The sequence below is a fragment of the Lepus europaeus genome, chromosome 8 (assembly GCF_033115175.1).
Source record: "Lepus europaeus isolate LE1 chromosome 8, mLepTim1.pri, whole genome shotgun sequence".
Classification (NCBI taxonomy): domain Eukaryota; kingdom Metazoa; phylum Chordata; class Mammalia; order Lagomorpha; family Leporidae; genus Lepus; species Lepus europaeus.
In genome coordinates, this window is record NC_084834.1 from 87,225,726 (window position 1) to 87,250,027 (window position 24,302).

Here is a 24,302-nt window from a genome sequence, read left to right on the forward strand (position 1 = left end):
TTTGCTATTTCTCTCATCCCATCCAGTATCTCACTTCTATTCCCACACTCCTGCTTCACCCCAATGCTTTCTACATTAACTAAGAACAATCAAAATGAAAACTGCTCCATGTCTACATTGCTGTTCAGCTGGTTTCTCCCGAGCTCACCAAGAGGCAATTGTTGTGTCATGGATACAAACTGTAGAAACAAAGCCAAGAAGATGACTGCATTGTGACAGCTGTTTAAAAGGCTCTCCCCAGAAATACTGAATTCTGTCGGAGTTTAAGTCAGTGTTTGATTTTGCTGTTTACCATAAGGACTCCAATTCAGTGAAGTTACATGGTAACTACCAGGCTTATATCCAATAGCGAAACACGTGCTTTTCTCACTCATGAATTATTGCCCCTTAGGTCAACTACCAGTTTTGAATCCAATTTTGCAATATTATTCTAAGATTCCTCTATTAAATTACTAGTCAGTCCCACAGATGCACTTTGTACTAATTTACCGTTGTGTAGTTTCTCCTACTAATGAGCTGAGTAAATCTTTGATTCTTGTCCAGTCTATTCTTGCGCAAATCATATTTTAAACTTTTGAAAATTACTCTTCGACTGTTTGCAGAACCTATACAGAGGCTGATGTGGAGTCACATACTAGAGCCAGTTGCACTTATTCCTGGATAGATCACTTCATAGTCTCATTAAGAACAAGTTTGTCCTTTCTTGCCTCCCAAAGTGACTTTGGAGAGCCAAAGCTCTGATTTTCTGTTTATTTTTCCTTTCTTCTGATGTTGCATGTTTTTATTTCTTTGTTTTGGGTTGTTTACTTCTGGTTCTGACAAATCCTGTAGATCTGTTTCCTACACCTGCATAGGACTATGCTCCTTTCCACAATCAGACCTCAAACTGCTGAGTCATGTCTTGAATCACAGAGCCAGCTACAATTGTAAAATCAAGAGAGCACCTTATGTGAAAGTCCTGGCTTCCCCTGTGTTCCTCAGCCAGATGTAGAACTGGTGAGCACTGAACCTGAGCCAGTCTCCACCACATGGTCAGGAAATCACCTGTGTATATCTGTGTATATATGAGTCTGGTTTCATGTGACCAATGATTCCAAATTTGTGGAATGTCTGAGACATTATTTGTTGTTTTCTGTTGGGTTGATTATGAGATCTACTTTTAACCAGGTTAGAGACAAAGAGAATCTGATTTATTGAGGGCTTTTTGTTGTCATCTGTTTCGTTCGTTTGTTTTTTAACTATTTGGGAGGTTACATCAATTCTGTTATTGTACCCATGGCAAAGAGAAGCGGCTCATTGATATCAAGACATACAGAAGCCAGAAACTAGATTCTAGGTGCCACATGGAAAGAACTGGAGTCTTAAATACAGTCACTTCCTAGAAGAGTAGGAACTTTAGCAAATTTTGGAGATGGCAGAAAAGTAGAAATCATCAAATTTATAAGGTACTACAAGTGAAATTTCCTAGAAAAACAGGGTTAGGTTCCTCACATCAGAATTGTAGAGCCAGTGCTAGAGCTTTTAAAATATGGATTCCTATCGCTTCTTGGCCTTTTGGCTAAGATCAAGTGTAAAATATGTATTCCTATATTTCTTAAAAATATTTCCAAGGGCCAGCGCTGTAGCAGAGCAGGTTAAAGCCCTGGCCTGAAGCGCCAGCATCCCATATAGGCACCAGTTCTAGTCCCAGCTTCTCCTTTTCCTATACAGCTCTCTGCTGTGGCCTGGGAAAGCAGTAGAAGATGGCCCAAGTCCTTGGGGCCCTGTGCCCATGTGGGAGACCCGGAGGAAGCTCCTGGCTCCTGGATTTGGATCTGCACAGCTCTGGCCGTTGCAGCCATCTGGGGAATGAACCAGTGGATGGAAGACCTCTCTCTCTGTCTCTACCTCTCTGTAACTCTTTCAAATAAATAAAATAAATCTTTGAAAAAAATACTTAAAAATTTCCATATAGTAGTACTCGATACTTTAAGCTTAGGAGGCACATATAATTAACATTTCCAGTTGCACAGTAAAATCTTAGGCCACAACACAAAACAATCAGTCTTTTTCTGAGATTAATAATAATCTTAAATTTTAGTCATTATAAAAATTATATATATAATAAATGGACTATAGTTATATACTTATATTAATGTATAACAGTAATATAATAATATATGAAAAATATTTAGGATCAAAGAGAGAGTGTTAAGAAAAAAAAATCCAAATATTAGAAATAAGAATGAAGATGACTATGGACTACACTTCTTGTCAATGTCATCCTGAGTGACTATTTATTTCTCATGGAGAATGCTTCACTTCTGATTTTGTTGTCTGCTATAATTTAAGGCTTCATACTCTGTAAAGATAAATTTAACTTGTAGACTGGTGTCCTACAGAGATTCAAATGTTTTTGTTAGAAAATACAGCTATAAATATAATTTCTTCCTTCGTAAGACATTAATCAGCTTTATAATATATCTAATAATAATCCTAGTCTAATTTTTATTTATATTCCTATAACAAATAACCAGTTTCTCAAATATTCTAAACCATCTTTCATTTTTTATCAATTCCTTATTAATCAATCACTTGGGCAAATCTTTGACATATGCATAAAAATTCTACATACAATATCCAAGGAAAACACTTTCACAGCAACTACTTCTATATAATGATAATTCCTACTTCATGAAATCTTTCATAAACACTCAAAAAGTTACTATTCTTCTCATTTGTGCCACTGTACTTCCTTCTAATTATGACTAATCCACATATAACGTCATCATGCATACACTTATTGCCTGTCTTCCTTTGCTAGAGTTAAGTCCCCTCAAAGCCTAGACCCTGTGCCTATTATTACTGAATTGTAAAGATTTAATAAAATCCAGTAATAATAATTAATATCCAACTTCAATGTTAATTGAATAAATGAATGGAATAGTACATGAACTTAATTAAAATTAAATATTTATTTTAAAAGGATATTTCAAACCACAATAAAATATAAGATGTATTTCAATAATGTTGGAAATAACCATTCCTAGCCACTTAGTTCCCTCTTAAAATACCAGGGAATGAGTAGATAACATGAAAACCAAAATAAAATATTAAATAAAATGTTAAATAAAATATTTTCTGTCCTAGGGCTGGAAATTCTGCAAGATATAAATGCACTGTACTTATTAAAAGATGACTTCACTTAGCATGCTGGAAACAGCCACTATTCGTTTAGCCTATTTACTTAAAAAGGGATTCAGAAGCCACCACAAGGAAAATTCCACAAATCAAATCTGAAATATTTTAAACATCAAGATAAATAATGATGAAAGAGGTTATAATCCATCAAAGAAAAGTAGAACCCAAAATTCTATTCTGATAAGTCATCATCCATCCATATATACATACACACTTGCACACACATACACAAACATACATACCAGCACAGTATCTGAACAAAGGAAGAGGGAAAAGATTTATCCATAGTCAAACGGTAAATATAAAATGGACGATGTTATGATAAAGGGCTATTATGCAGGGATCATAGGAAAAAAATAACCAGGGGAAAGGATCAGTAATGCTAAACACTAAAACTTCTGCATGAAAGTTGATGAAAAACAAACTATTTACACAGCTTCAAAGCATCTATATATCTAGAGAGTACTTGTTAATTAACTAGAGGAAAAGATCATAGCTTTTCAGAGGCAAAGCTTAGTAAACACCACCTTTAACAAGCGATCAATGGTAACATCACCAGAAACGAGACAAAAGGACTTCATTTGCCTTCTTACATGATCCTCTAAGAACTCTACATTACACATAAAGTTTTCCTTCCAAAAATTATCTGAGCTGAATCTAATAGTTAAATACCAGGGAAGCTGAACTAAGGAACTTCCTATCTGCCATGCCATGTGATATTTAAAATAAAAGTAGTGAGGAACTAGTCCAGATTAAAGAAGACATCTAAATACATAACACAGTATCCTGGATTGGAGGTCAAATTGAGAAATACAGTGAAACATTTGGGGAAAAGTGATATGAATTTACATTAAATAAAAGGACTGTGTCTAAGTTAAGTTTCCTAATTATTTTTTAAGATTTAATTTACATATTTGAAAGGTAGAGTTACAGAGAGGCAGAGGCACTCAGCTGGCTCACTCCTAGATGGCCACCAACAGCCAGAACTGATCCAATCCAAACCCAGGAGCCAGGAACTTCTTCCAGGTCTCCCACGTAGGTACAGAGGCCCAAGGACTTGGGCCCTCTTCTATTGCCTTCCCAGGCCATAGCAGAGAGTGGATCAAAAGAAGAACAGCCAGGACATGAACTGGCACTCATATGGGATGCAGGCACTTCAGGCGGTGGCTTTACCTGCTATGCCACAGCACCAGCCCTGAATTTACTAATTTTGATAATCACTTTGTGACCTAGAAAAATGTCCTCCTTCTAAGAAAACAGGATGAAGTATTTAGGAGCAAAGGATCATGACATCTATAATCACCTCTCACATGTTTCAAAAAAATATGAAAAACGTAAGTGTGTGTTACCTTGAGAGAGAAAGTAAAATGAAAGATTAACAGTCGCTGAATTATGTAAAGGGCACTTAGGGGTTCTTTGCACAAATCCTCACACTTGCATGTAAGTATGAAATGATTATAAAATGCATTTAGTAAATTGAAATGACCTGTTGTAACTACAGTGCTGCTGGGGGCTTAACAATACCAAAAATCAGTGTGGTTAACAAGTTTTTTAAGAAAAAGATTCACATGGAGGGACAGTAATTGAAACAACACCTAATTTACTTACTCTCTTAAATGTGATGCGATTAATAGGCAACTGAGTTTTGTTATTCTGAGTCATTTTATTTTTAATTTTGAGAAGTGGGTTGATTTGAGGAGTGAGTTGACTTGAAGACGAGGAGGAAAGGAATATAGGACAAGAAACAAAACAGAGAAGGCGGCAGTTTTTCTACTTATCTGGATCCCAATTCTTACAAGTTTTGTTTTGTGAACATTGCAATTTATGGAAAGAGATTATCTGAACAAAGATATGACATGACCTTTGAGAACAAACTGCCCCTAAAAAGTCTAAAAAGCATTCAAGAGAAACACCCACAGAGATCTGTCTGAGGAGTGTCCTGGAGAGAGCTGTTGATCTTATCCATCCAGTCACTATGACTTGACTGATATGCATATAGACTCGGTTTCATCTTAGCCATCTGAAGCAACACTGTGCAATCCTTTGTTCTTTGTCTATACATTCCTTGTCTGCTTAAAATTGATCAGTAGCATCCTTTTCAATAGTAGTATACTGTCCCAGAAAATCTTTGTAACGAAGCACGTTCTAAAAATTACTAGTAGTTAATCCTGTAAAAAATTTGCCTTCCACCTTTACTTAAAGCCCGTCTTTTGGGGCCAAACTAACATATATTCACTGTGTAATGATAAATAAACATTTAGTATTATGAAGTACATCAATTTTGACTATGATTTGACAACCATAGAACATTTCCCAATACTAATTTAAACTGGACAGGCTCCTGTCTCCTGGGACTAGCTTATTTATATTTTGCCCTGAATTAACCCCATATTAACTTTTCTTTACAAAGCCTGTTCATTTCTGCCTAGATTCTGCAAAAGGAAGGTGGGAAGGGGTGGGGGATAGGAGGTGGAGCTGTTTTACCTTTCTTTGAACTGCCCCACCCCTATTTCTGGCCCAAGGTGGACTACAGTGAATTGAACTCATTTTGCTGAAATCTTTCTTCCACTTTACTAATAATTAGATGATAATTATATCCCCCTCAGTTCCCTTTTTTTTTTTTTTTTTTTTTTTTGACAGGCAGAGTGGACAGTAAGAGAGAGAGAGAGAGAGACAGAGAGAAAGGTCTTCCTTTGCCGTTAGTTCACCCTCCAATGGCCGCCGCGGCCAGTGCACTGCGGCCGGGCAACCGCGCTGATCCGAAGCCAGGAGCCAGGTGCTTCTCCTGGTCTCCCATGGGGTGCAGGGCCCAAGCACTTGGACCATCTTCCACTGCCTTCCCGGGCCACAGCAGAGAGCTGGCCTGGAAGAGGGGCAACCGGGACAGAATCCGGTGCCCCAACCTGGACTAGAACCCGGTGTGCCGGCGCCACAAGGCAGAGGATTAGCCTATTGAGCCGCAGCACCGGCCAGTTCCATTTTTTAGAGTTGTTAGGGCTGTTCACTATTTGATCCATTACGTATATCTGTAATAGAATGCAGAATCAGATGATTTTTTACCTACTCTAGGTATTTTTCGGGTAAGGAATCTATGTTTTCAGAATGTAAATATTCCATGGTTTAGTGGGAAATTAAAACTTTAACAGCCCAGACTTCTATTTTTTCCTTTTATGCCATATGACTCAGTTTCCATAAATAAAGACCTTTCTTGTTCATCATGTTGTTCCCAACTCCTTAAACAGTGCCTGATGTGTGTGCTGGGCCCGTAGATAGCATTGGGTGAAACTGAAAATTCAGGTTCCTTGGCCAGTAAGTCCACTTAATGAAAATACATTTTTAAAATTTTTATTCACTTTGGGCTGCTGTTTATCCACAGAAATTCTGTGATTATGCCATTTTGTTTTCTTTTTTAAAAAAATTAATTTTAATGATATTTTTGTCTATGCAAAAGCTTGTCCGTTGAACCAGGATGATTTCCTAGTTTATGGTAAAAGTATTCTTATTTTTAAAATAATATAAGAATTTTTATCAAAGCCAGGGTGTCAAAATTGAAAAATCACTTTATGTTCTCTTTAAGACAAAAAAAATTTTCTGTAGAAATCATTTCTAGGGATCAATTGTTCTGATTTCTTAAAAATTATCTAATGGTCAACTTCTAACAAGGAGCGAATCATGAAAAGTTGAAGATTGTAGCAGCTTTTATGTTCAACCCCACTGCACTGAATCAAAAACTACAAAGGAAATGCTATGGTGACAACAGTGGCTATCTTTGAACTCCTTTAGTTAACAGACCTTACAGGCATCCAGCTGTGTAACAGTAAGTTCCCTTCAGGAAATCACAGTATCACTCCATAAAACTTAATAGCATCCCAATGCCCTTTCGTTACACAGGACTTCCTAAAGAGACAAATGCTACTGGAGAAGAACATGCATTAGAAGTTCTTTTCTCTTTCTCTAAATGCACGCTCAGCAGCCCAGCATCTATGCTTCACTCATTTCTTTCTCAGCTATAACAACTTCCAATAAACCGCTGGGTCAAGCTAAAGCTTTAGTATCAGTGTACTCTGACACCCACTTGGCTCCCTGATAGTTTCTGTACGCTTTTATTATTATTATTATTATTATTAAAAATAAAAGGAGAGAAAATCACTGTGATTCATGAACCATAGCTAGGTGGTTGATCTTTTCATTTAAAATCCGGTTTTGTATTAACGCATCCACATTTCTTTGGAACATAAATCTACTGAAAGCAACAGCATGCTGAGATATACAGTCTCATCTGAACCAGTGCCCAATACATGATATGAATTATCTGACAGCTGGTTACCCTCTAATTCAAGTCTTATATAGTTTAAATATTCACGTTGCATAACCTACTGGTGGGGGTATTTTTTTCAAAAGAATGGAGAAAGAAGTAAGAAGGACAGGCGCAAAACCCCCTGGGTGTTTTAAAAGTTTCCGTCACAAAAGTGCGGAGATCTTAAATTATCACTGGATGGGCTACTACTACTAAATGCACTACATCCAATATTTATTCTTAAACAAACAGTAATCGCATTTATCTTCCATATCAAGTTTTGTCTTTTAAATCATTGCCCAGAACTATTTTGGATACCATTACCTTAAAATTTAACAGATGACACTTTTACATTAGATATTTATGAAGTTATCAATGAGTTACAAAATATTTGAATACATGTCTTCAATGGTTAAATATGATTTGTATTTAAGAAAAAATAAATTCAACTTAAATTTCTTTATAAACACCTAAGATACCTGTCAGTCTTAAAAAGAAGTTGTTTCTCCCCCAATTTAACAATCAAGAAACAGCTGGGGTTGAGTGAACTTTCTAAATCAAGTATAACATCGACACAGAAAAGTATGCAAGTCTTACGGGTACTGCTTGATTAAGTATTTTCTAAGTGATATAAACTGGTTTTGAAGGAAGGACAGTGTCAAAAAAAAAAATCAAATGAGAAATCAAGTAAATAGAAGATCTCCTTATACAGCATTAAAATATAAATTACTTGGACTATCCAAGGCATTTTCTATTGTAATTTAAAAGAGTTGACACTTTGCCATGATAAATTTTAAATGTGAGTTTGACATTTAAAATGGTTTCATTTTAAATGACCATAAAATGAATTATTTTAATTTCAATGTTTTATTAATGAAATATCTGTCATATTTACTTATGTAAAACTTTAAAATTTATGAAGTGTTTTCACATAAATATGTTATTTGATACTCCAACAACTTTATGAAGAGGGCAATGACAGATATGGGATTGGAATTTGATGTCCTTTCAAAAATCTCTTATTGTGTTCATCACATCATAGATATAGATAATATCACGTTTGACTTAAGATCATGTTAGCCTGACACAAAAGAATTATTTTGTAAATCTTGCTATTTTGATCACATTTGTGTGTTAGGAGAAAGTATATGTGCTTTTACTCAAGACAAGTATCACAAAAATGGAATAAAAATGCCTACTCGATATTAAAAATTGGAAGGTACCAAAGGTATTTATAAAAGCAAAATCAGAAAATATTATAAAATGTTAAAGTGTTAATTAATTTAGAATACTTTTATCTTGTTATTACATTTTTAATATTTTTAGGAACTAAAGGTATTTTATAGATTTTCTCTTCCCTTTGGAAGTTGGCCTTAAACCTTCCAAGCCCTCGCCACGCACACACCAGAGCCAGTCTAGGGCACAATCCCTGAGCTGCTCCAAAGGCTACCAAGCAGAAACAGCAGTTGCAGAGGCCAACAGGGTAGGATAGAAGCTGGCAACGTGTGGTTCTCCATTAGTTGTGCCAAGTTTCCTGGCACATCAAATACATGCTGCTTGTACAGTGTCACTTTTGCCACTAACAGCCCTTTGCCCAACTTAAACTGCTATGTGGAAAAAGGGATGCATAATGCTGAGGACAGCAACGAGGAAAGAATTTATTATTGCATTGTGTTGCACCAGTTCTGCAAGGGAGGCTCTACTGTAAGTGATATAATTGCTACTTCTGCAATGTGACTTTAGACAAAGAGTGGAGACTGATAATATTGGAGGTTGAAATATATACACTAAAACAAGAATTAAGATATTAATATAGTGAAGAAAAATAAGGGAGACAAGCCATCAACTTGTCTTTAATTTTTTATTTATTTTTTATTTTTATTTATTTATTTATTTATTTATTCTTTTGAAAAGCAGACTTACAGAGAGGGAGAGACAGAGAACAAGAGAAAACTTCCATCTGCTGGTTCATTCCCCAAATGGCCACAAAAGCTAGAACTAGACCAGGACAAAGCCAGGAGCCTAGAGCTTCTTCTGGGTCTCCCATGTGGGAGGGGCAGGGGCCCAAGTACTTGGGCCATCTTCTGCTGCTTTCCCAGGCACATTAGTTGGGAGCCAGATCAGAAGTGGAACAGCAGGACCCAAACTGGCACCCATATTGGATGCTGGCTTCACAGACAGAAGTTTAACCGACTATGCCACAACACCAGCCCTAAGCCATCAACTCTTACAGCCAAAGTTCACTGAATATTTCTCTACTTCCAGCCCAAACAGAACTACCCTCAGAGTTTCAGCTACCCTCCTTGTGCAAATAAATGTTTATAATCCATCATGCATTTTCAGAAATCTAACATTGTTAATTTCAATGCCTAATTGATTTTGTTGAATTTCTGATATAACAGATCTCAGCCTTTTGGTTTAAAATCCCCGTCTAGCTTCTCCTGTATCTTAAGTCTTCAGAAAGGTCAGGTCAATGAAAAGGCAACAGGGTGAGGGGCCAAATGCAGAGGAACAGCTCTGTTTCGAGCTTAGGTGTGAAGAAGCCTGCAGGAAGACTGGAAGAAGAAAAGATGGAGTATAACCAGGGCAGAGTTGCAATGGCAAAAGGAAGAGAACACATCTTCAGTGTCCTCCACTGTGTTAGAGAAAGAAGAGCAGCCAGGACAAGATGAAAGTAGAAAAAGGACATGAAAGTTGGCAAAATCACTGGTGATTTTCTTTTTCTCTACCAGGACATATTTAGCAATGTCAGGAGATAGTTAAATTGTATTTTATTCTATTTATTTTATTTTATTTTTATTTAAGGTATACAAATTCCATGTACTTCCTATATACAGATTTAGGAACACAGTGATACTTCCCACCCTACTTTCCCTCCTATCCATGCTCCTACCCTTCTTCCTCCCTCTCCTATTCCCACTCTTAATTTTTACAAAAATCTAGTTATAGTTTACTTTATAATCTTAAGATTAACCCTAGGCCGGCGCCACAGCTCAATAAGCTAATCCTCTGCCTGCAGCGCCGGCATCTTGGGTTCTAGTTCGGGTTGGGGCACCGGATTCTGTCCTGGTTGCTCCTCTTCCAGGCCAGCTCTCTGCTGTGGCCTGGGAAGGCAGTGGAGGATGGTCCAAGTGCTTGGGCCATGCAACTGCATGGGAGACCTGGAGGAAGCACCTGCCTCCTGGCTTCGGATCAGCGCAGCATGCCGGCCGTAGCGGCCATATAGGGGGTGAACCAACGGAAGGGAGACCTTTCTCTCTGTCTCTCTCTCTCTCTCTCTAACTCTGCCTGTCAAAAATAAATAAATAAATAAATAAATTTTTTTTTAAAAAGATTAACCCTACACTAAGTAAACAGTTCAACAAATAGTAGAAAAAAAAAAGTATTCCTCAACGGTAGAGACAAGGAGTATAAACAACCACCAAATCTCAAAATATCAACTCCACTCCTATACATTACATTTTAGGTTCTCTATTAGTTAGCACGCACAGATCAGGGAAAACATATGATATCCATCTTTTTGGGAATGGCTTATTTCCCTAAGTATAATGGTTTCCAGTTGCATCCATATTGTTATAAAACACACAATTTCATTTTTTTATCTGTAAGTAGTACTCCATAGTGTATATATACCATAATTTCTTTGTTAGTCAGCAGTTGATGGACATCTGGCTTGATTCCATATCAAAGTTATTGTGAACTGAACTGCAATAAACATGGGTATACTGAGAACTCTTTCATATGCTGTGATCATTTTGTTTGGGTAAATTCCCAGGAGTGGGATTGCTGGGTCAGCTGGTAGGTCTCTTTTCAGATTTCTGAGGTAGGAAGATAGTTTTTGTTGTCACAATCTACTGGATTAGTGAGTAGAAGTCAGAAATCTATTAGACATCTTACCATGCACAAACAGCCCCCCTAACACAGAATTAGCAAGGACAAAAATGTCAATTGTGCCTGTGCTGAGAAACTGTGTAACATGTGAGCTTAAATACATGGAATTGAGCCATTTATTGAAAGTGAGGAAGTGAAATGGCAAAAGTCAGGAGTGTTTGCCTTATAGAGATAAAGGAAGAGGAGGGAGAACTTTAGCAGCAAATAACATATACAAAAAAATTATCATTCTTTATTTTATTGGTTTCCCCAGTGATGGAAAATTGACAACGTGGTAAACTGACAACAATGGAGAGACGGAAAAGAAGCAAGAGAAGCCAAAGAGAAGACAGAAGAAATACCCCAATGGAGTACTCTTGTTAAGCCTGTCAAGAGCAGAAAGATTTCTTTGAAAAAAGGGAGAAAAGGCCGGCGCCGCGGCTCACTAGGCTAATCCTCCGCCTTGCGGCACTGCCACACCGGGTTCTAGTCCCAGTCGGGGCGCTGGATTCTGTCCAGGTTGCCCCTCTTCCAGGCCAGCTCTCTGATGTGGCCAGGGAGTGCAGTGGAGGATGGCCCAAGTGCTTGCACCCGCATGGGAGACCAGGAGAAGCACCTGGCTCCTGGCTTCGGATCAGTGCGCTGCACCGGCCACAGCGCACCGGCTGCGGCGGCCATTGGAGGGTGAACCAACGGCAAAGGAAGACCTTTCTCTCTCTCTCTCTCTCTCTCTCTCTCTCTCTCACTGTTCACTCTGCCTGTCAAAAAAAAAATTTTTAAAAATTTTAAAAAAAAGGAGAAAAGCACTTCTCTAAGATCAGAGGAAATGATGAAGGATTTCTGGGAAGAAACACAAATGTGGGGAGGGGGCCAGCGAGAACAGAACGGGTGGTCTCAGAGAGTGCTAGGCTCACACTTGCCTCAGTTAGCAGCCATTCTGTGATCTGTTTTCTTGTCTTGGGGGAAGCGGTGGATGCTTCCTCGGAAGTAGCAAGGCAGACGACCTGGTATAATCTCCGCGTAAACTTCCTAATGGCAGGCTTCCTAGGAAACAAACTGGTAGACTAAATGGATTTCACTAGAAATAAAGTGTATCATCTCTGGATTCTCTGATTATCTAGGATTATTTGTCAAACATAAAGCTGGGATTTAGAAATGCATGGCAATGGCTCCCTGAGAAATGGGCATGTATGCTGTGCAACTGATGATTAAATGGAGCTGTTGTACTCTGAGAGGACGCTGTGGACATAAAGTGTGAAGGTAAACCTCATTCACCAACCTAGGCCAGGCCCAGCAGGTGCAGAAAGAACGGAGCTGGAGAGTGGGGAAGGCCCTCCAGCCCTCTCCCTGCTTCATCTGTGTCTCTTGTGCCATCTGCTAAGAGTTCTGACTTATTTGAATCTCCCCTGACAATAAACTTCACTGTGCTTCTCACTGACACATGAGCTAATCATTCGGTAGTGCTGAAGACAACCAACTGACTAGAAAAATCATCATTTTATAGGTAATTATAAAGCACCTAAGAAAGAAAACATTAAAAAAAAGTACTTAATTATCTCGGGTTATATGTAATAAGCAAAACACAATGGAAGATATAAATAAAGGAAGCGTTTCAGAACAAACATTTGGCATTACAGTGAAATAATGATTGACTTAGATGATAAGAGTAATTAAAATGACAGCTATTCTCATTTTGAAAATACTAATATAATCAAAAGTATTATCACATAAGAAGAAGATGAAAATGTACATGAAATATTCATTTGTAAATCATATATTTTTATGGTGACATTATAAATGAGATGCTTTGTTTCAATTTTTAAATTAGAGAAATATACTATGAATAAAATATTTATATTTTAATAAGCCATAATGCTCACAAATAGATATAATTCTTCATGATAACAATATTCTTGACCCTGGAGGTCAGAATTTGTTCTGCTCATTTATTTTTCTAAAGTTAATTTAATGTGTTATACTTGAATTTCAAAATAGAATAACAAAGAAAAATAAATCACCCTCATGATCCAACTATAAAAAGGTGAAAACTTCCTATCTCAGTGACTATCACCTCAGAACAGAAACCTTCCTTAAGGTCGATTCTGTGCTACAGACGGTGCCTCTATTCAAGCGGTCAGAAATTAGTCATGGATCCTGGGTCAATACTTAGCCTCTCTCATACCTGGAGCTGTGCCCTTCCCTGGGGTTAACTAAATAAGGAAGCAAGTGGTTTCCTCTTATAAAAAATTAACAGATAAAGTTGATCCACTTAGAAATAAGATTATAGTCCAAGGGTAGATGGTAAGCAATCTTAGTTTTCTAATTTGTTAACTTTAAAGAGATATAAAATGTCTAAAGGTATCCTGGATTAGTGTGATTCAAGAAGTTTAACTTTATTAATGCCTTTATTATTTCTTTGATGAATAATTAACATAAATGTTATTCTTAATGAAGTTTTAAATATACACTAACATTGCTATTGTTATGACATGATTATTTATATTTCCAATGATATAATCACAAAGATAAAAAGGTAGGTGCTAAGTATACTGTCCTGTGAACAAGATACAAATAAATAGTAATAATTTTGGTAATGCAATTCTATGTACTCAAGCTAACCATAAAGTCATTTCAGATTGAGTTATGTCCATGAATAAACTAATCACAATTTTTCACAACAGGAATCAAAATTGTGATAGCTTCTAAATAAAAATTATTCATCCCAAAAGAAAAAAGTGAATGGAGTATTTTATCCAGTTCTGCTTTTAAAGACAACTCAGATTCTATAAACCTATAAGAAAGCAAGTTGTACAAGATAATTATGCAAGAAAGTTCCAAAATCTTCTGACCAAGAACTTAAATCTTTTCATTCACCAATTAATATCACAAACTTTAGACTACTTCTTGTTTTGGTTATGTTCCAAGTCCACAACTACTACACTGAAATGACCCTGAAAACCACTGTATAAGGCTGATAATCCCAAATAAATCATGCCTACACTGTGTGAATGTCACAGTTGTGATGGCATTCCTGGCCAAGGACTTAACATCATCAAAACAGATCCTTACCAATCAATACATCATAGAGATATACAGGTATTACATGCATAATGGAAATGTAAAAAATGTGCATAACCACACCACACACAATGATTAAACTAGAATCCTGAATTCATATATGCAGGAACATCCATTACCACCTAATCAGTAATTCTACCTTTAATTCATTCATACTTATTAGCTGCCTATTTCTGCAACTGGCACTATACTAATCACTGGCAGGAAACTGTTTCTTTCATTTAAAAGACTGAAGTTCAACAGTTAATAAGAGGCATATGCAATCAACTATGTGGTAGGTCCTATACATGTGACACAACTTACAAGGACATTGAGAAGAAAATCTCATTCATTCCTAGAAAAATCTATACTAGAATAATGAACTGGAACTATTAATCTAAAATTAAGATGCCAGTTATCAATAAATGTAATTTCACGTTTAATGAATGTTACTTGTGATATTCCTTCTTCAAATTTACAAGGATTGAAGCGAATGATTTGTGTGGCCTCATTTCCTTAAAACTATTAATGGTTTCCTTTGCTCATTAAATGTCCCGATAGCATGTAATAATATTTGCTTTAATTCCATTGACGGTGATTTACACCAAAAGCTACCATCATCATTTTAACCCACAAAGAGCCATTAAAATCTTTACATACTGGAAAGTCTCTCATAAAGAATTTCAGAATTGGGGCAGGCATTTGGCACAGGCATTATTGACAACACTTGTGACACCAGCATCCTGTTTCGAAGTGTCTGAGTTTGAGCCACAGTCCTAGTTCAGCTTCCACCTAATGTGCACCCTGTGAGGCAGCAGGTTATGACTCCATACTTGGGTGTGGGAGAAGCGGATTGAGTTTCAGACTCTTGTGTTTACCCTGGCTCCGCACCAGCTGTTATTGGCATTTGAAGAGTGAATCAGTGAATAAAAGATCTATCTCCCTCTGCCTTTAAAATAAATTCTTAAAAAATTGTTTAAAGAATATCAGAATTGGGGCTGGCATGTGGTATAATGAGTTAAGCAGCTGCCTGCAATGCCAGCATCCTCTATGGGTGCCAGTTCAAGTCCTGGCTGCTCCACTTCTGATCCAGCTCCCCACTAATGAGTCTGAAAAAGCAGCCAAAGATGGCCCAAGTCCTTGGGTCCCTACCACCAATGTGGGAGACCTAGATGAAGCTCCTGGCTCTTGACTTCAGTCTAGTCTAGCCCTGGCAGTTGTGGCCATTTGGGGAGTGAACCAGTGGATGGAAGATCTCTGTCTCTGTCTCTGTCTCTCTCTCTCTCTGTCTCTCTCTCTCTGTCTCTCTAACTCTGCCTTTCAAATAAATAAAATAAATCTTTAAAAAAAGGATATCAGAACCAAGATGAAAAATTTCTTAAATCCTATCTCCTAATTATCATCTTTCCTTTTCTCTTATCTAGAGCTTGAGCAACTTATGACACAAAATGCAAGTGTGAAGGTATGTAGACCAAATCAGGCCAGGAGAACTCTTTTGCCCAGCGAGTTGTAGAGCTGGAGTGTTTTCCAGCTGAGTTTCTGAACACTGATTCAAAGATTTATCGTGACTTCTTTACTTCCTGCCCCAGTGCCTCTCGGTATCCCTGCTCAGCACAAACAAGTGGGCCTCCGTGGTAGAAATGAACAAAAGGCACAAGCAAGTTAGGTAAATATTGAACAGTGTCACCTGAGTGTGTGTGAGATAAAGAACATAAAATCAGGGAAATGGGAGTTCACACGCACATTTTAAACTTCTTAACTTGCTAATAAGAGTAACGTCTAAATCCGTTGTAGTGGGAAGATCATATGCAACTCTCCTGTCTACCTATCTGGATTCTAAAGTTCTCAAAGGTTGTTTCTTTCATGTTTACTTCTACAGAGTAGGTCTTAATAAATACTTATTAAAAGAAACTCTTAAGTGAATGAATGAATGAATGAATTGTACTTTATGAAGGATAAGCTAATAATTGAGAAAACAGGACCCAGAAGAAAACTGAAGGCATAGTAAAATAAATCTCACGTAGCACATTGGCTCTCGTTATTCAATTACTGTCAATAATTCCTAAATTCTGGATTTCACTATACTAAGAAACTTAAATATGACTTGAGATGCTAATGATGTGCAAGTAACTACCTTTTTTACATCCAATATAAATCTGGTCTGTTCTTCTACCAAAGAAATCCCACAGCTTATGTTTCCACTATGCCATTCACAGTTTCCACACAAAGGCAGCAGGATGCCAAACTGCAAATGAGAGAAACTATGCTGTGTTGGAGTAAAACTGGCCATAAAATGAATGCTGTCAGAAGCACACAGCACAGACGGTGCAGCACAACTCTGTGAATGTGCTTGCTCAGTCATCTAAAGACAGCACAACTTCCAAAACCAACTTTTTCATTTAATAAAAATAAATACTTGCGATGGTAGGAAGAGTCCTTGAAGCAAGCGATACAGTGAACTTAGTGCCTTTAAGATTCCCATCTGCAAGCTGTGAGGGAAGGAAGAGCGCACATCCCAACTTCTGCTCACAGAGGAACACAGCCCTATGTCTGTTCCCAACCACAATGAGCACAGTGAGGTGGGGCCCACTAATACCTGTGGGCAGGAAGGAGGAGGGAAGCAGGAAGTCCCAGGAATACGATGGCCATTAGAACTCAACAAACATGTCTTGTCTACACGATGCAGCCACAAGGAAAACAACGTACTTCTTGGAGCCCTTTGTGTCTGCTTTGGGCCTTGTGATTAGGTCTGAACAGAAGTGAAATGACTCCCTCATAGGTCAGAGCATTTTATTACCAGAATCAGTATCCCAGAGATCTCTGTCTCATCCACAGTGAAAGGCAGTGTTTGCCGCAGAAGTTGCTCCAATAGCCTGGCTACACAAAGAGACACTGAGTGGATCCACCAGCGCCCTCCACAGTGTACACACAGCCCGCTTGAGAAATAAATGTATGTTAAAATGTCACTTCTAATTGGATTCTTTGTTATCACTTAGCCAGATTCATCCTGTCTCAACGTTCCTCCCTTGCACAATGCCCATCCTTCCTTTGTTCATCACATTATGAGCAGTAAATATCTTTTCAGAGCTGAAAATTCTCACACTTATTTTGGGTTAGAATTCACTGTGTAAAGCAGTTGAAGAAACCATGACAAGTCATTACATTTGTTCACTTACATATCACAGTCTGTAGAGAAAGTTCCTAGAAATGAAGAGCCCATTGCTAGAAATAAGTTTGTTGAGGCCGGCGCTGTGGCATAGTGGGTAAAGCCGCTGCCTGCAGTGCTGGCATCCCATATGGGTGCCGGTTCAGTTCCTGGCTGTTCCACTTCCAAAACAGCTCTCTGTTATGGCCTGGGAAAGCAGTAGAAGATGGCCCAAGTCCTTGAGTCCCTATATCCACGTGGAAGACCCGGAAGAAGCTCCTGGCTCCTGACCTTTGATCAGCCCAGCTTTAGCAGTTGCAGCCATCTGGGGAGTCAAACAGTAGATGGAAGACCTCTCTCTCTCTCTCTCTCTCTCTCTCTCTCTCTCTCTCTCTGCCTCTCTGTAACTCTGACTTTCAAATAAATAAATAAGTCTTTTTAAAAAAATAAATGTTTGTTAGAATTTTTGGACAATCTTAAGGAAAGTATCAAGTTACTCATCAAAGGAAAATGTGTCACTTTTTAGACATAAAGCTACAATTTCTTAAATATATAATCCAAATGCTTCACATATATCTATAATTACCTAATTGATTCTAGAATTTGTTACTTATATTGCTATAGGGTAAAGAATACATTTCTTGTATATTAAATTAACCATTATATGGTAAAGAAAGAGAAGGATGAGATAAAAATTGTAAAATCCAAAAGAAAACACTAAAATCATGAAGTAACTCTGGCAAGTCTCTTTTGGAAATTCAGAAGAGTCAGTATTTATTTCTACAAGTTATCATCTGTGCGTCCACTGAACTGCAACATTTTAACAAGTTCCTCTTTCCAAGCTTGATAGTGTCCACCACACATGGCAGTGGTGTGATCCTGCCATCTAGTGGAAGCAATATAGCACTGCAGGAGCACTTCTTGGGAATTCATAAATAAGGCCTCAAAGCACAAAAGTCACTTTTTTGTGTTTTGACATTTTAAGTTTTTAAATCTTAAAAGTGGATCTGATTCCCACATAGGAGAGCCAGATGAAGCCCTGGGCTCTTAACTTCAGCTTTAACCAGCCCTGACCATCCTGGCCACTTGGGGAGTATTTGGGGAGTGAACTAGCAATGATACATCTTTGTCTTTCTGTATATGTGTGTGTGTCTCCTTCTCGCTGTCTCCATTTCAAATAAATTTTAAAAAATCTTTTTGAAAAAGTACATCTGAGAAAAGTGATTTTTATATTACAAGAAATGTTATTTACATTAAATATAATATGTAAATCACATAAGCTACATGGGCCACTGATGTGGCACAGCAGGTTAAGCCAACACCTGCAACACCAGCATCCAAAAAGAGCCTCTTTTTGAGTCCTGGCTGCTCCACTTCCAAGTCAGCTTCCTGACAGTAAGCCTGGGAAAGCAGCAGAAGGTGGCCCAAGTACTTGGGCCCCTGTCACCATGTAGGAGACCTCAATGGAGTTACAGGCTACTGGCTTTAACTGGCCCAATCCAGGCTGTTTCAGCCATTTGGGGAATGAACCAGTAGATGGAAGATATCTCTCTCTCTCTACGCCCGCCCCCCCCCCCCATTTATCACTTTGACTTTCAAATAAATATTTTTTAAAAAATAAGATACAAAAGAATATGTAATAGAGTTTATTTAACTTGGGGCAAGCTGAGAAAATAGGGGCCAGTGCCATGGTGTGGCAGGTTAAAGCCCCAGCCTGAAGTGCCAGTAATACATATGGCCACCGGTTCTAGTCCCAGCTGCTCCTCTTCTGATCCAGCTCTCTGCTATGGCCTGGGGAAGCAGCAGAAGATGGCCCAGGTGCTTGGGCCCCTGAATCTGAGTAGGAAACCTAGAAGAGCTTCTGGCTCCTGACTTCAGACTAGCTCAGTTCCAGCCTTTGTGGCCATTTAGGGAGTGAACTAGAGGATGGAAGACCTCTCTCTCTCTCTCTGTGTCTCTACCTCTCTCTGTAACTCTCTCAAATAAAAATAAATCCTTAAAAAAACTTAACTATGAAAAAACAACAGAAGTGTTTTGAAGATTAATGTTTCCTAATACTTCATTAGCTCTAATTTTTCATGTTAATTTACTGGAAAAATTTTTAACATATTCTGCTATTTAGACAAAATTATCAGTCGCAACAATAATATGTTCAATGCAAAATAAAACAAAAAGCAAAATGAACTATCTCTATGAACAAATGCACACACACAATCATTTCTCAATTTAAAGGAAATAAGATGTTCATCATCATTTCTTGTTTTGCTGTTACTAATTTGTCCAGTATTAAGAAATGGAAATTCAGAGTGAGAACTATAACTTCTATCTTCAAGCATGATAGTTCTGCTCCTTGTGGTGTTACTTCACTGTCTGGCAGAGGTGACCACAATACAATGATCAATGCTCAATGACCTATAGTTCTATTAAAAGCCTAATTATCTACAGTATATAGATATATTGTTGGTGATTTATTTTTTAATCTGTTTTACACATGACCATGGATGGGTAAGTAACTAGGCAACAGTGAGTAGATAGATAATTTTGAAGAAACATATTAATAGTTAAATTCATTGCTGACAAAGGACTCGTGTGAGAAAGTAAGCAAAACAAAGTACAAAAGGCAAATTCACCCTGGTATTTGTGAGATCTGAGGACTTGTAGACCCCAGGTTGAGGTCTTCCCATCCTGAACTCCATCTGGTGATGTGAGGGAGCTTCACCAATGCCACCCCAGGACATGAATGCGAGTTCCGACCCTATCTGTATACACAACCCCCATACACCACACTTTCACCCTCACCGGAAAACCAGGCTGTACAGAGCCAGAATCTGGCTTCTTGGTTATCTCCAGTGTGTTCAAGGTCTGAATGAGCCTTGGCATTTTTACCCCTTGAGTATCACACCAGCTCCTCACCCTGTGTGTTGGGGCTCCTTGATAGGACAGCCACAGTAGGGTTTAGTAAAGGGTGTAAGGATGGTACTGACATAAGTGTGTGTGGGGAAATTAGTTAAGTATGGTCCCCCTTCGCCGCTTTGGGCCACTGGATCTCAGGTACTTGGTCACACATGAAAGAATGGGTGGCCATAGCAGGCCTATTCGTAATAGTACTTTTAGGCTTCCTCCTAATCAGCAGAGTCATCCTGGCAGTAGTCAGGAGTCAGCAACGCACTAACCTAGTGGTCCGACAGGCTATGCTTGCTATGTATCGCTCTGACCCTCAGCAACAGATATGGCTTGGCATGATGGAGCGGTGGCCAAAGATGGGTAATCACTGGCGAGTGCCCCTAGCAACCTAAGACAGAACTTGAGACATGCTTCCCAATGTTTCGATGACGGGTAAGCAGGTGGCACATCGCTGGGAACCTAAGACAGGCACAACTCCGTGCCATAAATAACAAAAAAGGGGGAGCTGTGGGGAACTGCAGGCTGGCCACCTGTGGGAACCTCCTCATTCTTGTATCCACATAGCTTGCAGCAATCGGTCGACCACAAGTCCTACGAAAACAACCAAGTTGAAACAGGATGGACTCTGCATAAACAACTAGAAGGAACCAGGTGAAACAGATGAACTTTCGACCTGAGGCTATACGTGCCCTTTCATCTGATTGGACGACATTAGCATAAACTGCACGTGAAGAGAATCGCTACTGGCTGTGGAGCACATGCTCCACGGGACTTGGGATATAAAGGGACGTTGGGATCTGGGCGGGGGGCCGCCCCTCCTCCTCTTTTCTCCTCTCCCCTTGCCTTTCCTTCTGTCTCCATGAATAAAGTTCCTTGAGAACCGAGAAACAGTGACTGTGTCGTGACTGCATTGGATCCTTGCTGGCGAGAGTTCGACAGTGTGGTCTTCAAAAGGACGTTTTCTAGAGTGGCCACAGGGTGGAGAGATAGTGTGAAATGATAGGGGCTAAAAGTCACATCATGATCACCACTGGTCTTAGCCTGTACGTCCCAGAGTGTTGCTCTGCAACAGAGAACATCAAACTTCCTGTGAAAGGAAAGAAGGCACTGAGGCCAGCTCTCACGTCATGCTCCTGACCCACACACATCTCCTGTAAAACATCAGCCTCTCTGATTCATGACATCAACTATGGAGACCAATTTGCCCTCAAGAATGAGGGTCTAGCCTTCGTCTGTGTTCATTTTGCAAACACAAGTGCATGCCACATAGGCACAGCATGATTTCTTCCTGTGCAGGCACGTGTATAGACTTACCATGCTGTTCATTTTTGAAGACGAGGAGCCATTTCTTTGCTTTCTCAAACTATGAACTTCTTCTGCATTTCCATCTTTGGGTTTCACAATCATCCGGCTACTCCCCGCGGTTCCTTCCGAAGATGACCGCAGCCGCCTCTCTATGAATCTCCCTTCACGATAGGGACTGAGGCTGCTGGCAAGAACTATTAAAAGAAAAAGAAATAAGTAAGAGTACTAGAAGACAGTTTTTATTCATGTTCCATTGCAAAAGAATGGAAAACAGTGCCATTCGCAATTGTTTATTACCAGAAGTTTTAAATTTATAGAAAACTTGAGTTTTCTTAGTCACATAATCTTTTCAAAGCCTAAAATTGTTGGAGTTCTCCTGGGCTGCTTCACAGCTCACATTAGTCACAAAAACACAGCCTTCTTTCTTCCTTCTTAAAAATCTGACCATTCTCTGCTATCTCCCCAACCAAGAGCCTGGGTCAAACCCAGCCTCGCTTACCAGGGTTCTCACAATACTTCCTAAGATTCTTTCACCTCTGCCTACTCCGACCTGCCTCACCACCTCCTTCCCCTCCACAAAACCTAGTTTCTACCCGGTAACCACAATAATATACTTACAGCACGGTGAGATGGATGAACTTCACACCTCAGGACATAAATCTGATGTTTTCAAATGAGCTCCTCTTGTGATTCAGCTCTCACCCCTGCTCCGAGGGCTGCCCTGTTCACCTGTTCACTATTCCAACCCCATCTTCTGCTGCCCTCCCCTTCTTGTCTCTTGTTAATGCCACACTGGATCTTGTGCTGTTCCTGGAGCATATCTGGCATGCTCCAGCCCCACAGCCTTTGACTCGTGTATACCAAAACACTTCTTTGAAATATCTGTATCACTTACTCCCTAAGGTCCTTCAACTCATGGCTAACATGTTACCTTGAGTACCAGACAGCTCATCAAATTTAAAAATGCAAACAGCTACCTTCCCTTCTCTCTTCCTAACACTTCATTCTGCCTCACACTTGACCTCATCAGTTATCATCATTTCACGCGTATTTATTTACATGTTTACTGTTGGAGTATCTGTGACCAGTAGAAAGCAAACTTCATGATGTTAGGGATAATGTCTGCTTTGTATCTTTTCTGCTAAAAACAGTGCTAAAACAACAAACACTTGTAGAATAATTGACTGAACTGCTCTATTTAAGTTCACCTACCAGTTTAAAGGCTTTGGGTTGAAATTTATTGTTCCAAAACAAATAGCACAGTATGGACATGGCAATCAAGTTAAAAAAAAAGAAAAGAAAAAAGTTACAAGTTGCATAACAGTGATTGCGTATCAATACACAAAATATTTTAAGACATCTGGGAAATGAATTCTTGCATTTAAAACTTCAAAACGGCCATCATCATAGAGGGACTACTTAAATAAATCACATAATTCTATGATTCTTGATATTCTTCCACTTAACTTATTTTAAATTCTATTTACTAGTGTAGGTAAGAATATATAAGACAGCATAATGGTTAAGAACCTGAGCTTTGGATTCCCATAGTTACAATTAAGCTGTGCTACTTGCCAGCTGTATGAAACTGTGGGCTTAGATCACACTTGTGAATAAAGGAAACATTCTACCCTACCTCATGGAATTAGTATCCTAGTCAATTACTAATTCACTCTGTGACTTGGAACACGTAACTTATCTGTGCTCCAATTTTCTTGCCTGCAAAATAGCTTATAATAATAGTAGTGATTTCACTCTTTTTTTAAAAAGTTTATTTTATTTTAAAGAAAAGTTAAAGAGAAAGAGGTCTTCAATCTGCTGGTTTATTCCCCATCTGGCCATAACAGCCAAACTGGCCAAAGCCAGGAACTTCTGGGTCTCTCACATGGATTCAGGGACCCAGCACTTGAGCCATCTTCACTACTAACCCAGACACATAATCAGGGAGCTTGATCCAATGTAGAGCAGTCGGATCTCAAACCGGCATCCATATAGGATGCCAGTGTTCTAGGCAGCAGCTTAACACTGCTATGCCACAGTGCTGGCCCCAACTTCAGTCATTTAAAAAAATTATTTTTTATTTATTCAAAAGGCAGAGTTATAGAGAAAGAGAGAGAATCTTCAACCTGCTGATTCACTCCCTCAATGGCCACAACAGCCAGCGCTGGGCCATGCTGAAGCCAAAGGCCTGGAATTTCTTCCAAGTCTCTCAGGCACCCAAATACTTGGGCCCCCATCCACTGCTTTTTCAGGCCACTAAAAGGGAGCTGCATCTGAAGTGGAGCAGCCAGGTCTCAAATCAGCTCTCATATGGGATGCTGGCATTGCTATGCCACAATAGCAGTCCTAATTTCAGTCATTTTTAAATTAATGTGTGCAAAATACACAGAAAAGTATTTGGGATACAGCGATCATTTTCAGTATTAGGAGAATGACCATTAGTAGTAGTAGTAGTTATAGCAGCAGTAACATAACAACACCTGCTAGCAGTAATGGTATCAAAGAATTAAAAATAATATCTAATAAAGCCCAGGAGATAATATA

At 38.8% G+C, this 24,302-nt stretch overlaps 1 protein-coding gene across 1 annotated transcript in view; it reads right to left on the reverse strand.

The window, feature by feature from the left end:
• The window catches only part of CCSER1 (coiled-coil serine rich protein 1), a 1,228,673-nt gene that overhangs the window by 1,201,974 nt on the left and 2,397 nt on the right, over nucleotides 1-24,302 (reverse strand). Inside the window, exon 2 of the mRNA XM_062199158.1 lies at nucleotides 21,768-21,952. Coding sequence (XP_062055142.1) covers nucleotides 21,768-21,952 — 185 coding nt within the window. The remainder of the gene's footprint in view (nucleotides 1-21,767; nucleotides 21,953-24,302) is intronic.